The 14,739-nt window shown below is 43.7% G+C and overlaps 2 protein-coding genes across 2 annotated transcripts; one reads left to right on the top strand and one right to left on the bottom strand.

Annotated features, from left to right (window-relative positions):
- The first annotated feature begins 6,757 nt into the window (after positions 1–6,757).
- LOC125173841 (olfactory receptor 2A12-like) lies at positions 6,758–7,702 on the top strand. The gene is given in 1 exon segment (XM_047873445.1): positions 6,758–7,702. A coding segment is annotated over 1 exon segment (945 nt).
- A 5,886-nt stretch (positions 7,703–13,588) lies between these two features.
- LOC125173840 (putative olfactory receptor 2B3) lies at positions 13,589–14,536 on the bottom strand. The gene has a single exon (XM_047873444.1). It carries the CDS (start codon positions 14,534–14,536, stop codon positions 13,589–13,591), a length of 948 nt encoding a protein of 315 aa, XP_047729400.1.
- Between the last annotated feature and the right edge of the window lie 203 nt (positions 14,537–14,739).

Below are 14,739 nucleotides of genomic sequence, written 5' to 3'. Positions count from 1 at the left end.
GGGAGGTCAGGAAGTAGACATAGGGATGGGATTGACCTTTATTAAGTGCTTCTTCTGTGCAAGACCTGATATAGGGTAGGGGCTTCATGGTCAACTCTTAATTATCATCAGAGAGGCTGAGTAACTTGTCTAAGGCGTTGGACTGGTGGGGGGTGGGGGAGGATTGTGATTTGCCCAAAGTGGCTCAGTAAGCAATAGAGATATGACTGAAACATGGTCTAATTGACAAGTTGGAGGAACAGGAGTTTGGGAATAAGAGGGGAATCAGAGTGAGGCCTTCAGTTCTTGGCATTTCTTCAAGGTGACTGGGTGCAATCCCTTCTCCCCTGGGCTGTTCATATCCTCCAGAAGGCTAGAAAAAGAAATAGGCAGATCACTACCTTTCCCCAACCTGGGTGTTGTTTGCTGCTGCTCTGTTCCCAAAGGCCTCTTCCTTGTAGGGTTCTTGTTAACAACATTCAGGGAATACCATCTTGGCATCCTCAGCAGGGATAGGGTGGAGGCAGGAGGCAGAGGGATGGTCCTTCTCCGCTTCTCCTAGGGAAAGCCTGGTGAGGAGGCAGACCTATAAAGCTTCAGCAGCTTGGTCCACTGATGGGAGCCTGGGATGGCCAAGGCTCCTTTTGTCTGTGCTCCAAGACGAGACAGGCAAGGCCTTCAGCCCTGGCCGAGTGCAGTGAGCTGCACAATGGAGAGAAGGCAGGGGTTTCAGCTTCCAGCCTCTCAGAAACCTAGCGCCTTTCTGGAGACTGGGTTGCCTGGAATCCTGGTACACTGGACTCAACCGCCCAGGGGGCTTCCTGTTCAGTCTCTTTTCCTCAAGATCAAGTGACAGCCTCTTTGTGACTTGTCTCAGGGGATACCAGAGGGGTGAGATGGTCGCTGGGCTTGGGACTGTGGGCAGGATGCGGGCATCTGTAGGGGCTGGAGGCCAGAAGTAGCCAGTCACCTAGCCCCAGGTCCTCTCTGTACCTGCCCCCCAACATACCCCCAGAACCATTTCCTCATTTGCTGGTGTTGTTTCCTCACCACTTCATACCTTATTTCTCTTCCATTCCTTCCTTCTTCCTACACCCCCTTCTTTCTTTCACTTACTCATTTAATAAATATTTGTTCATTGTTCTCCTGTGTCAGGCCATGTTCTAGGGGCTAGAAAAAGTGCAATGAGGAATATGATTTCCTGAGCCCGAAGATCTTCAAGTCTGGCTGAGAGACACAATTGTGAAAGGACAATGATGGTTATCTTGGGAGAAGCCTTCAAGAATGGCAGGGCTTTCCATGATTACCAGGACCCACCCCCATGCTCTCCCCAGGCTTGGGTATTGCCTATTAAGACAGAGTCTGCTGGGCTGACAGAATTTTAGAAGACTTTAACTAAATGATGCTCCCATCCCATGGAAACCAAGTGTTTCTTCTCTCTACAAAGATTTACTAAATTCTAGAGTGGTAATACTTTCCAAAATCCTCTTCCATTGATTCCCTCTGCTTCCCACTCAGTCCTATGGCTCCTCATACCCAGATGATGGCATAGATGGAGGCAGCTTTATCATGAGAGAGAGTTCATGGCTGCAACTTTAGCCCTTTGCCCTCGGAAGATTTTGATCTGGTCCTGTCTGGTGGCTGGCTATACCTCATCAGCCACGATTCCATAGTAGCTCATGCCAAACCTCAAGATCAAATTGATGTGTAGATGGGAAAGTTTGTTCTTCACCCTTCCCACTTAGGGCCTGTTTGCTGGAAGTGGTGAAGTTAATAATTAAGAGTTGGCTCTGAAGCCACGTCACCTCCATTCAAACCCCAGGTCCACTGCACAAACCAAGTTATCTGGATTGAATCATTTACTCTCTCTGTGCCTTTATTTTTTCCTCTGTAAAATAGAGGTCATTGTACTTACCTCAGTGATTTGTTGTGAGGACAAGTTAGTGTAACAATTCCTAGCACACAGAAATTATTAATTAAATATTTTATATTATTGTTATTGAAAGGGACCTTATAAATTCTCCCACATATCCACACTTTATTACAGATATTCCAATTCAGTTAGTGGGAATTAACAGGAGAGGGAGAAAGATTTCCTCAAACTGCGTATCAGAACCCCCTAGAATTGCTAGGGTGATAACTCGTTGGTAAGCATAGGGGCCTGGGAGAAATAGAGGCAGCATCTAATCGAGGTTTTGGAGTGGGAGATGGTGGTGCGGGTCAGGGGAAGCTTCTGAGCTGAGCTGAGTCCTAATGCAGGAATAGACATTGGACATGCTACAGAGAGTGTCTGGGCAGCAGGGATGCAGCTGGGGTGCTCCTCCATGCTGAAGACCTTGGAGAAGGCATGAAAGTGTGATGGAGGTAGACACATACAGGAAATTGGGCATACCTGTATGGAGCCTATGCTAGTATGGAAGGCGATGGCATGGGGAGAGGGTTGGGTGCTGAGGCTAAAGAAGTCTGCAAGGGGGCAGATGTTCAGGAAGGGCACTGTGCATCTGTCTAAAGTGATGGGGCATGGGGAACCCTTAAAGGATTTTCAGGAGGGGAAAGACAGTGCTTCCTATTATATTTATTTTGAAATTGATTTCTGGCCAATTTTATGGTAATCAGAGAATATACTTGAAATGACTTCCATCCTTTGGATTTTTGGAGCTTACATTTATGGTGCAGCATATGGTCAATTTTGATAAATGTTTCATGAAGCTACACGTTTCTTTTGGTTAGTATTTGCATGGTATATATATTTTTTTCATTCTTTCTTCCTAGTGCATCTGTGTCCTTGTATTAAGATGTGTTTCTTTCCTCCATCCCAGCCTTATTGACATATAATTGACATAACATTGTGGAAGTTTAAGGTGTACAATTCATTGATTTGATCCATTGAAATATTGTAAAATGATTAAGGTACATTTCTTGTAAGCAACATGTAGGGTTTTTTTTTTTTAAATTCAGTTTGAAAACAGGACTTTTATTAAAATATGTAGTCCTTTTGCATTTAATGTAACTACCTAAATATTTAAGTTCATATTTACCCTCTTTCCACTTCTTACCTTTAAAAAAAAAAAAGATTTTATTTTTAAGTAATCTTCACACCCAATATGGAACTTGAACCCACAGCCCCAAGATCAAGACTTTCTCCACCACCTGAGCCAGCCAGGTGCCCCTCCACTTATTTTGTATTTGGCCCACCTGTTTTCTGTTTGATTTTTCCCTCTCTCAAAAAAGCATTATTTTGGATTAGTAAACAATTTTTATTAGTCCATTTTCTACTACTTTAGGTAATGCATGATTTATTCTTTTAATGATTTCCATAGATACCACAGCATGAATCTTGACTTATCAAAGTCTAACACAAATGATTAGTTTTACCAATTTTCCATTTATGTTAAATATTTAGAACTCTGACTTTCTTTACCCCCTCCATTTCTTATGTTATTGTTGTCATGATCTTTTTTTAAAAAAATCATTTTATTTTATTAATTAATTAACTTGAGAGAGAGAGTTTGTGTGTGTGAGTGGGGGAGGGGGCAGAGAGAGACAGAGAGAGAGAGAGAGCAAATCTTCAGCAAGCTCCACTCAGCACAAAGCTGGAGCCGAGGCTCAATCCCATGATCCTGGGATTATGACCTGAGCAGAAATCAAGAGTTGGATGCTCAACACACTGAACCACCCGGGCGCCCCATTGTGAAATTTAAAAGGAATTGAAGACGAAGATCGTGACAGGGGTGCCCGGGTGGTGGGATTGGGCCCCGAGTCCAGCTCCATGCTGACGACAGCTCAGAGCCTGCTTGGGATTCTCTCTCCCCTTCTCTCTCTCCCCTCCCCCACATGTGCTCTCTCTTTCTCTCTCAAAATAAATAAATAAATAAATATTAACAAAATAAATTCCACCAGACTTTATTATTGTTTTACATTCGTTATTAATTTATACTTACCCATTCCTTGAGGACTTGTCATTCTTTTTTGCATCTTCATGTCTCTGTCACTATCTTTCTACCTGAAGAATCTTATGTTTTGTTTGTCTGAAAAAGTTATTTCACATTTAAAATTTTTTAACTTTTTTCTTTTAACAATATTTATTCATGTATTTATGTATTTATTTATTTCTGAGATAGAGATAGAGAGAGAAAGAGATAATCTTAAGCAGACTCCACACTTGGCATGGAGTACGACACAGGGTTTGTTCTCACAACACTGGGATCATGACCTGAGCTGAAATCAAGAGTCAGATGCTCAACCAACCAAGCTACCCAGGTGCCCCCAATTTTTTATTTTTGAAAACTTTTTTTGAACTAATTTTAAACTTACAGAAAAACTGAAAGGATACTATAAAGAAATCCTGTATGGCCCATATCCAGATTTATTAATTTTTAACAATTTGTCATATTGCTGTTATTATAATCTCGAGAACTATTTGAGAATAATTTGCAAATATCATGTTCCTTTAGCCCTTAATACTTCAGTGAATAGTTCCCGAGAATAAAAGAATACTCTCTTATACAGTAGCTGTCAAATTCAGGGAATTTAACATGACGCATTGATCTAATCCAATTTTATCAATTGTCACAATAATGTTATTTATGACATTCCTCCCTTCCAGGATTACTTCTTGCATTAATTGTTATGCTTTTTTTTTTCAGGATCCTTCCTTCTATTATAGATTCTCAGTCTTTCTTTGTCTTTCATGATGTAGATATTTTTGAAGATTAAAAGCTAGTTATTTTATATAATATCCCTCAATTTAAGTTTCTTGGATGTTTCCTTATGATTAGATTCAGGTTTTGCATTTTGGGCTGAAATAATATATAGATGCTATATTGTTAGGATTTCAAATATGGAGACACATTGTGTCTACCTGTTCCTTTAAAAAAAAATTTTTTTTTTAACGTGTATTCAGTTTTGAGAGACAGAGAGAGACAGAGTGCGAGCAGGGGAGGGGCAGACAGAGGGAGACACAAAATCTGGAGCAGGCTCCAGGCTCTGAGCTATCAGCCCAGAGCCCGACACAGGGCTTGAACCCATGAACCTGGAGATCATGACCTGAGCCGAAGTTAGACACTTAACTGACTGAGCCACCAGGAGCCTCTCTACCTGTTCCTTATTGGTGATGTTAATTGTAATTAATCACTCGGTTAAGATATTGTCCAGTTTCTCCACTGATAGCTACTACTTTTTACTTCTGTAGTTAATAAATTCTTTATGGATAGATAGCTTTAACTGTGCAACATTCTATTTCTTATCAGACTCACTTGCCATAGATTTAGCATCTATACCAGTCAGGATGTCATCAGGAGACAGCACACCAGTAATGGGAACAGGGAAAATGTAATACAAAGAATTACTAACTAGTAAAAGGTGAGTAACTACTAAAAAGGATGAAAGACATCCAGAAGTATTAAGTGAAAAAAAAAAAAGCAGTTACTACCTCATGGCTCAAGGAGAGTACACATTGAAACATTGAAGGGACTAAGGATTTAGGACATCTCTCTCTCCCTCCCCCTTCTCCCGGCACCCCCACCAGGGTCAAAAAAAAAAAAAAGGCACCTGGGTGGCTCAGTCGGTTGAGCATCTGACTCTTTTTTTTTTTTTTTTAATTTTTTAGCATTTATTTTTGAGAGACAGAGACAGAGTGTGAGTGGGGGAGGGGGCAGAGAGAGAGGAAGACACAGAATCCGAAGCAGGTTCCAGGCTTCAAGCTGTCAGCACAGAGCCTGACGCGGGGCTGGAACCCACGAACCTGAACCTGGAGATCATGACCTGAGCTGAAGTCAGATGCTTAACTGACTGAGCCACCCAGGCGCCCCAGCATCTGGCTCTTGGTATCGGCTCACGACTGGTGGGAGCTAGCCCTGCATCAAGCTATGCACTCAAAGCACGGAGGCTGCTTGGGATTCTCCCTCTCCCTCTCTCTCTGCCCTTTCTCTGCTCTCTCTCTCTCTCTCTCTCTCTCTCTCGCTCTCTCAAAATAAATAAAGTGTAAAAAAAAAAAAGTTAAAAAAAAAAAGAAAGTTTAAATTCAGACTTTTTCAAAGATAGTGTGGCTACCATAGGAATACACTCAGCTGCTGGTGGGCAGAGGCCAGAGTTTGCATAGAAATGACAACTGGGTGGGAAGAGTGTGGGCTGAATGTACGACTGTAGCTGGTCCGTTGAGGTCATTTGAAGTGCGTACTACTGGCCCTTCCACGCACCAGCCCACTGGCTCTCAAGCTGAGTGACTGAAGCCCCAACCAAAGTACTTTCCTAGGGTTAGCACATCACAGTGCCCCTCTAGCGCCCTCTATTGACAAAGCCTCACATTGACAGCTGGCAAAAGAAGTTTGCAGAGTGCGGAGAGGCTTGTAGCAGCTCTTCTAGACAAATGGTCTCTAAGGCGGAAAGAACTTCACCTCTAAAGGTTTGGGAGCTGGAGCTGACATGGCATAATTGATTGCTGCTAGACTTGGATAACCAGTCTGTCTGCCGAAGGATGGGGAGTAAGACAGGGGAGATTGCATATGAGCACTTTACCATTTTTTATTTTGTTAAGGCGTTATGTCAGATGCTTCATATATATTGCCTCGACTCCTCATAAGAACCAAGAGTTGAGTATTATTAGCTACATTATACAGTTGAGGAGATTGAGGCTCAGAGATGTTAAATAACCTGTTCAAGACAGTGGCTGAGTAATGGGGCCAGAATTAAAATCCCTGCCTCCAGAGCTGACATTCTTGCTAGACTACCACACTTTGGGTGACATTTAAATGCGTGGGATTCTCTTATAGGCCCCACCATGTGGACACCTCCAGGACAGAACCAAAGCTGGGTTTCTGAATTTATCCTGCTTGGCTTCTCTGGTGATCCCACGTTCAACAGGATCCTCTTCATTTCCTTCCTTCTCCTTTACCTGAGCTCAGTCCTGGGCAATGGACTCATCGTCGCCCTGATCTGCCTGGACATACAGCTTCACACACCCATGTACTTCTTCCTCTGCATCCTCTCCCTGCTAGATATGGGCTGTGTCACCACTACCATGCCCCAGATGTTGGTGCATCTCCTCGCTCGCTCTCAGACCATCTCCTTTGCCAGCTGTTGGCTGCAGATGTATGTGTTTGGTGCCTTGGGCCTAACTGAGTGTATTTTCTTCATAGTCATGGCTTATGACCGATATGTGGCCATCTGCCACCCACTGCATTATACTGTCATCCTCAGCTGGGGCCTGTGCATACGACTGGCAGCTGGGACCTGGGCCTGTGGTTTCTTCTCACCATGAGGCTTTCTCCTCACCATGAGGCTGCCATACTGTGGGCCCAACGTGGTCAACCACTACTTCTGTGAAGGCCCCTCAGTACGAAGCCTGGCTTGCATGGATACTCACCTTATTGAGCTGGTAGACCTGGTCATCAGTGTCTTCATGGTTGTTGCCCCACTCTCCCTCATTCTGGCCTCCTACATCCGTATTGGCCAGACCATTATCAAGATCAAGTCTACACAGGGCCGCTGCAAGGCTTTCTCCACTTGTGCTTCCCATGTGACCGTGGTCACACTCTTCTATGCCCCAGCCACATACATCTATATGAGGCCCAACTCCAGCTATTCCCCTGAGCAAGACAAGCAGATCTCACTCTTTTATAATGTCTTCCCTGCCTTTCTCAACCCTGTGGTCTACAGTCTGAGGAACAAAGACATCAAGGGGGCTTTTCTCAAAGTGATGGGGTGGGGTAGGGTGCCCTGGTGAATTGGGAGACAGGAGAGGCCTGAGGTAGAATGTCCAATGCTAAAGAAAGGCACAGCATTTATAAGGTATGCAAACAACATTGTGCATTGGAACCAATATAGCACTTGGTCAGTGGAACAAATATGGTACGTGAAACCAACATGATAATCTTGATGAACTTGCTACATTGTGGTGTAATGACAAACAGCTGCATAATCTTAGTGGCTTACAACAGCAGAAGTTCATTTATTGCTCATCTTCCATGTCAGTTGTATGTGGACTGTGGCCTTCTGCCATTGGATTCTTGGATTCAATCTGAAAAAGGAGGCTCTATCTGGAATATCCCATTCTTATGACAGAGAGAAAGGCACATAAAAACTCTTAAAGTTTCTGCTCAGAAGTGACACAGATCTCTTTGCTGATATCCTATTGGCCAAAGCAAATGATATGGTCAAGCCCAATAGGAAAAGGAAAGGAAGTATCTTCTTCCTACAGAAAAGTAACATGTCATATGGCAATGGGTATGGATATATAATCCTTCTATAGTGAGAGTGGCAATAATGGGGGTGATAACATTATCTAACACAATGGCACTGGAATGAATAGAATACATGTAATCAACATGAAACTTGGTAATTGTAGGTGACATGGTACATGGACATGGTAGAAGGCCAAGATGATGTAGACAATCAAAGTGGTACATGTAACCAACGAATATCTGTAGCCAACATTGAAAATTAAGCTAATGGTATATGGAACCAAGGCTGCCCACAGGCTTGACTTGGTGCATGGAATCAATGTGGTTCATGGGTCTGATGTGGTATACTCTGCATTGTGTTGTCGAAGGACAAAGTACCTGACATTAAGTGACTTGGGTTCTAGTCCTAATCTTATAACATGTTTTATGACTTTGGGCAATTCACTTTCTTTCTCTGGATCTTACCTTACTCATCTATAAAATAAGCATGTTAAATGTAGTGGTTTCTTTCTTGCTCTTCCTTCCTTCCTTCTTTCCTTCCTTCCTTCCTTCCTTCCTTCTTTCTTTCTTTTAGAAGGACAGAAAAACAGAGCACAAGCAGGGGAGGGGCAGGGATAGAGGGAGACACAGAATCCCAAGCTCCCAATCTGAGCTGTTAGCACAGAGCCTGACACAGGGCTTGAACCCATGAACCACGAGATCATGGCCTGAGCTGAAGTCGGACGCTCAACTGACTGAACCACCCAGGTGCCCCATATGTAATGGTTTCTAAGACCTCTGTGTCTCTAAAATTTTAGAAGAATAGAAGTTTCTGCCATTTGTAAACTATACTTACATAGCAGTGACTCTCATTCTTTCAAGGAATCTAAATGACATATGAAGCTAAGAATCCTGGCAAAGGGCCTCAGAGTTAGCATGAACATCCAACTTCCTTTCAGGTTTCATTGGTGGCTCAGAGGCCTCAGGGATGAGTTGATTCAGTTCCAGTATTTCGTGAGCATCCATTATAGTCCAGCCAGTGTCAGGCCTTGGGGAAACCAAGACAGGTATATGGAGAGATTTACAGTCATGTAATTACAATGCTTCTGGAACAACCCAAGAAGATGCCACAGTAACTCTGAAGGACCGAAGACTTCACAAGAGTGAGGTTCTCTCAATGGGTGCCAGACACAGAGGACCAGACTATACCTCACCCCACTCCTATCCACCACTGCATACCTCACCACTTTGTAAGCTCTCCAGAACTTGGAGTCAGGGAGAGAAGGATGGAAACCCCAAGAAGATTAGTATTATTTCTCCCACCACTGGGATGATAGCTCAAAATGGAAACTAAACTCAGTTACTGAGAAATGAAGGTGTAGTTATCTCAGGAAACAAATAGCATTCTGTGATAGAGAAAAATGGAGGAGGAAAGCCTGATTCCCAGGGCCTTACTTGGGAAGGAATTAAGGTTTAGCTGATACCTGAGGATGAGAAGAGTCACCCGTGCAAAGAGCCAGGAAAAGGCATTTCAGGCAAAGGGATGCCAGGTACAAAAGTCCCAGGTCAGGAAAGAACTTTGTATTTTCTGCAGAGCTGGAAGAAGGCCCATGTAGTCACAATAAAGTGAGCAGAAGAGGCAGAGATGACATTGAGAAGTAGGCAGAGGACAGTCCTAATGAGCCCTGTAGATAGTGTTTACTTTTTTTCTCAGTGCAGTGGGAATGCTTGGATTCTTACTGGGGAGCAGTGCAGGTTTAGGGATGATGAGCTCCAGTGTGAGTGTGGCTTGAGGTGACCAGAAAGGAGATGGGATAAAAGGTCATCAGGATGAGCATGTCTGAGAACTCACAGGCCAAGAGTGAGAACAAAGAACTCCCTTTTAGAGAGGTACAGAGGGTGTGGCATCCCTAGGGAGAATTCCAGGTTGAGGATCCTGGGAGGGGTGGTTGCTGAATATGGGACTAAGATGGCAAAGAGAGGGAGAACTGGGGAAAGGGAGAAGTAGGGACTTGGGCAAGTGGGGAGATGAACAGAATCTGGGAATAATAAATGACTAGAGAGTTCTTGGCTTCTGAGGTGATAGAGATTTCGTTTCTAGTACTTAAATGTGGAGTTGGGTGCTAGTATGGTCCTAAAGCATTTACTCCGAGGTGAAACAGGGCATTTGGGTGGGTGGGTACAGCTACACCAATAGGCTCCAGTACCTGGTATGACAAAGTTCCAGGAAGAGGGATTCAGGTAGAAAGTGAAGGGTCCCATGGATTATTAAGGTATTCCTTCCCCCATCTGGGGAGGGAGTAAGGAGCTATGTGGTTGGTGGAGAGGACTTGCTAACTGATGAGAGGTTCTTCTGGCCTTGTGGGGAAGCAGGCTGCCTCAATAAAGGGGGAGAAGTCTTCCTGGCTGTTGGAGTTCCTTCTAGAAGGTGGGAAGTCCACCTAGTGGCTCTTCTACAACTAGATAGTCAGGGGCCAGGGTAATGGAGAGATGAGTCTTGTGGCTAAAGTGTGATAAGGTTTCATTAGTTTCTCTACTAGGACAGATTGCTACCATTCATAATTCAGGGTGATAGTAGATTTTATCTTAACAATGATGAACAACCTGTATTTTTAAGCATCAAGGCTGAGGGATGGGGTGGAGGAAAGGTGGGAACACAGTATTTTCAGAAGAATGGCTTGTGAGGGCTTGGGTTGAAGAGCACTTAGTGAGGGAGACCTGGGCATGGCTTGTGAAGGTGATTATAGTGGATAGTGGCAGTGAATGGGGAGATGCCAAAAGATGTGACAAGGAAAGAAGCAAGAACACTTAATGGCTTGGATGTGTTGGTAAAACAGAGAAATCAAGGAAGCTAGCAAGGTTTTAAGCCAGCTTTACCACTGTCTCTGCTTCCCTACAGTTTATTGATGGGAGCCAGCTGATTGCCAACTGTCATTCCCAAATCCATGGCACTGCAGGAAGAAGTCATGGCCCTTGTCCTGCTGGAATTTGTGGGCTACAAACCAGCACAGTTCATAGGAGGCATATACGTACTTAGGGGTGGGGTTAGAAATTACTGTTGTTCAATAATTTCTCTGTTAATTTGAGTCTCAATGGGGTGGTTTTTGTGGTTTTTACTCCTTTTCCTGCTAAGTTTCCTAGAATTTTCTCTAGAGGCAACACTCTCAGATGGGCTTTTGCCTAATCACCTGGAATATTTCCCACCCTGAGCTCTAAATTTCCTGTATCCCCCTTTCTTCCGGAACTCTACCCAGTTCTCTCTAATCCTTAATCCTACAACACTGTTCTCTGGCCTAATCGAACCTCATTGTCAAACCGTCTCTTCCCATTGTATGAGTTATTATCTAGGCGGAAAGCCTGACCAATGCCCTTCATATCTCTGCAATTCATCCTTTGCTCCTGTGATTTGGGGGCTTGATGTGTCCTGTTAATCCTTCTATGTGGTATCTGCCTGCTCTCCCCCAATGCCCAGCATCTCTCCTCAAGCCCCCTTCCTTACTACTTTCCAAAACAGGTTCAGCAAATGTCCTATAAGCAACTGTGAAATGCAAAGCCAAATATTTTCCTTCCAAATTCAAGTTACAATCACCATAACTTCCATTAATACCACAATTACTATTACTTTCTTTGCTGAGTTCAAAGCACCTTCAATGACATCTGTTTGGATTGAATCTGTACCACTTTCATTGGAGCCTTCACTGTTTTATTGAGGACTATTAGTTAATGAAGGTTCAATAACTCTGAGGTTAAAGAGGCCTGATATTAATCACAAAGAGGCCTAATAGTTTTAAATTTCCTTTGTGTTTAAAGTGAGAATCTGACAATATTTTTCCATGGCATCATTTCATTGAATGCCTATCACTTGTATCCATTAGGCGATTTAGAATTTCAAATTCAAAGTCAAATTCGAAACAGAAAAGGCTGGGATAGTTCAATGGACTGTGGGAATTCAGAATCATGACAAGGATAAAATGAATGCCAGGAACTCCTGCCTCTTTTCCCCTTTTGTTCCCTGGTGGTAGAAAGAGTGAAGGCAAAATTTGGAGGAGATTTTGTGAAGGTTGTTAGGGGCTCTGTGTGAGAGCTTACCCCTCTGATTCCAGCTTCACTGGAGTGTTGCTTACCTTTCTTGGCACTGAAGTATTGTCTGCCTTTTTTTGGTATGATAGGCACTGTGTGGTCAGTACAATTTCTGAGATTCTGTGGAGCAACTTTTCTGTGCCTCTTCCAAGGTGCTGGGGACTCTAGGGGGCCACAGGTATGGGTGAAGGGGTCTGGCACTGGTAAGAGAAGTCAGCCCTACTCTGATCACTATATCCTGCTATACCTGTCAGTATCTTCTTGAATCAAGTACTCTAGTAACACATTATTACTCAGTTTAGATTTGAACAAATGTTTATTTAAAAAGCTCTATCATGTGAGAATATCAGTGAAAGTATCTGAGGAGTTCTGGCTGTTTGTAATCAGGGCCTCTTCATTTGGTACCTTGAAAAGGTGTCATAATTTTTCTACAGTTTTGCCAGTTCAGAGTTCATAGGTTTCTTGGTGACAGACTCAGATTCACTAAATCCACACTAGAATGAGGTATACACAAATGCCAACTTATTCATTTATAATGTTAGCTATCCCTTTCCAGAGAGCAGAATGGCCCCTCTTTTGAAGCTGAAATGATCTCAATAGTTTGCTTGGTAATGGTGGTATTAGGAGAAAGTAGAGCATGACAAGAAGAATGGCAGTGTTTATGTAAAGCATGCAATGCATCAAGCACTGTTTTGAGAACTTTACCTACATTAACTTCTCACAACAATCCTACAAGGTGATGGTTTGCTGCAAAGTATGAGCTCTGCCCCAGTATGGTATGGTTTGGGTGATGTTTCATCTGTATATCAAGAGACCCTCAAAGTATCTCTTCACCACAGCAGGGGCTCGCTCTGTACCCTGGGGCCCACACTCCCATGAAAGTTCTGGATAGACAATGACCAATTCCTGAATCCTATTTCTAAGGTCACTTTTCCTTTCTCTTGAGACTATGTTTCTTTAGATCTGTTCGTACTCCTGATTGAGATAAAATAAAGTCACTCATATGGGTCCTGTTAGTCTTTGTGTCCTGGCCATCCTGAGTTGATTTAATAGGCTCAATCTTCATGAACTCATTCATTCAATCATCAAATGTTAATGATACTTTGTGCCAGACCCTTTGCTGAGCCCTGGGAAACACATAAATCAGACATAGGTCCTGACTTGGCACCCTATCTACAGTTGGGTCTCTTGATGTTTGAGGATAGCTCACCTGCTGGAACCATCAACAGCTTCCACCCAGGCACCAACCTTACATATTATCTCCCATAACTCTCAGTCAGTGATTCATGCCTATCCATAGGGTGATGGGAGGGAATAGGGTGGAACATGTGGTTTCAGGTCTGGTTGTAGCCTTCTGTGCTCCAATGGCCTCACTCAGAGGCCTTGCTTGAACCTGTTAACTTGAGGAAAGCCCTCTTCACATCTTTGTTTCTAAGGCTATAGATGATGGGATTGAGAAAGGCAGAGATAATATTGTAGAACAGAGCCAGTTTCTTGTCCCGCTCTGGGGAGGCATTGGCCCCGGAGTTCATGTACATAAACATGGCAGGTCCACAGAACATGGTGACCACAGTGATGTGGGAGACACAGGTGGAGAAAGCCTTGAGTCGACCCTGAGCTGAGTGGATCTTCAAGATTGTGGCAAAGATGCGGACATAAGAGGCCAGAATGAAGGAGAGGGGTACCAGGAGAAGGATGAAGCCCAGGATAAAATCTACTTGGTCATTTAGGGATGTGTCTGCACAGGCCAGCTTCAGAACAGCAGGGACCTCACAGAAGAAGTGATTGATCTCATTGGGGCCACAGTAGGGCAGGCGCATTGTGAAGACAGTGTATACTAGGGAACAGCTGATACCCCACAGTCCACAAAAGATGGCCATTGCCCCACACAGCCATGGGGTCATGATAACCTTGTATCTGAGTGGATAACAGATGGCCACATATCTATCATAGGCCATAACAGAGAACAGCCAGCCCTCAGTGATGCCCAACACCAGAAAGATGTACATCTGGGCCACACACCCAACATAGGAGATAGTTTTCTTCTGGCAGATCAGATGCACCAACATCTGGGGCACAGTAGTGGTGACATAGCTCATGTCCAGAACGGAGAGGACACTGAGGAAGAAGTACATGGGTGTGTGGAGGCGGGAGTCCAAGTGAATCAAGGTGACAATGAGTCCATTGCCCACAAGTGTAGAGAGGTAGAGAAAGAGGAAGATGTTGAAGAGGATTGTATTAATTTGGGAATCCCTGGAGAAGCCCAGAAGGATGAATTCAGACACAGAGCTGTGGTTGTCCCAGGGAAAGTTCTGCATTCTCCTTCAGCTGCAGAAAGAGAAATGAACTGACTAGTGGCCCAGCTTAGGAGGCACATTCAGGTACAATGACCATTCAGTTGCTAGCAGCTGGTGTTTATTTGGATACTATTTGGGACTAATAGAAGTTCAAAGACTGAGGTCTAGTCAGAGTAAGGCCAAATTTAGGGAGGGGAGGGAAACCTTCATGGAATTTTCTGTTT

This window comes from Prionailurus viverrinus, chromosome C1 (genome assembly GCF_022837055.1).
Source record: "Prionailurus viverrinus isolate Anna chromosome C1, UM_Priviv_1.0, whole genome shotgun sequence".
Classification (NCBI taxonomy): Eukaryota; Metazoa; Chordata; class Mammalia; order Carnivora; family Felidae; genus Prionailurus; species Prionailurus viverrinus.
This window is presented reverse-complemented; position numbering and strand designations above follow the sequence as displayed.

What these genes read in the sequence shown, in the direction of transcription:
- LOC125173840 (XM_047873444.1), bottom strand. Translation starts at nt 14,536, where the DNA reads ATGCAGAACTTTCCCTGGGACAACCACAGCTCTGTGTCTGAATTCATC.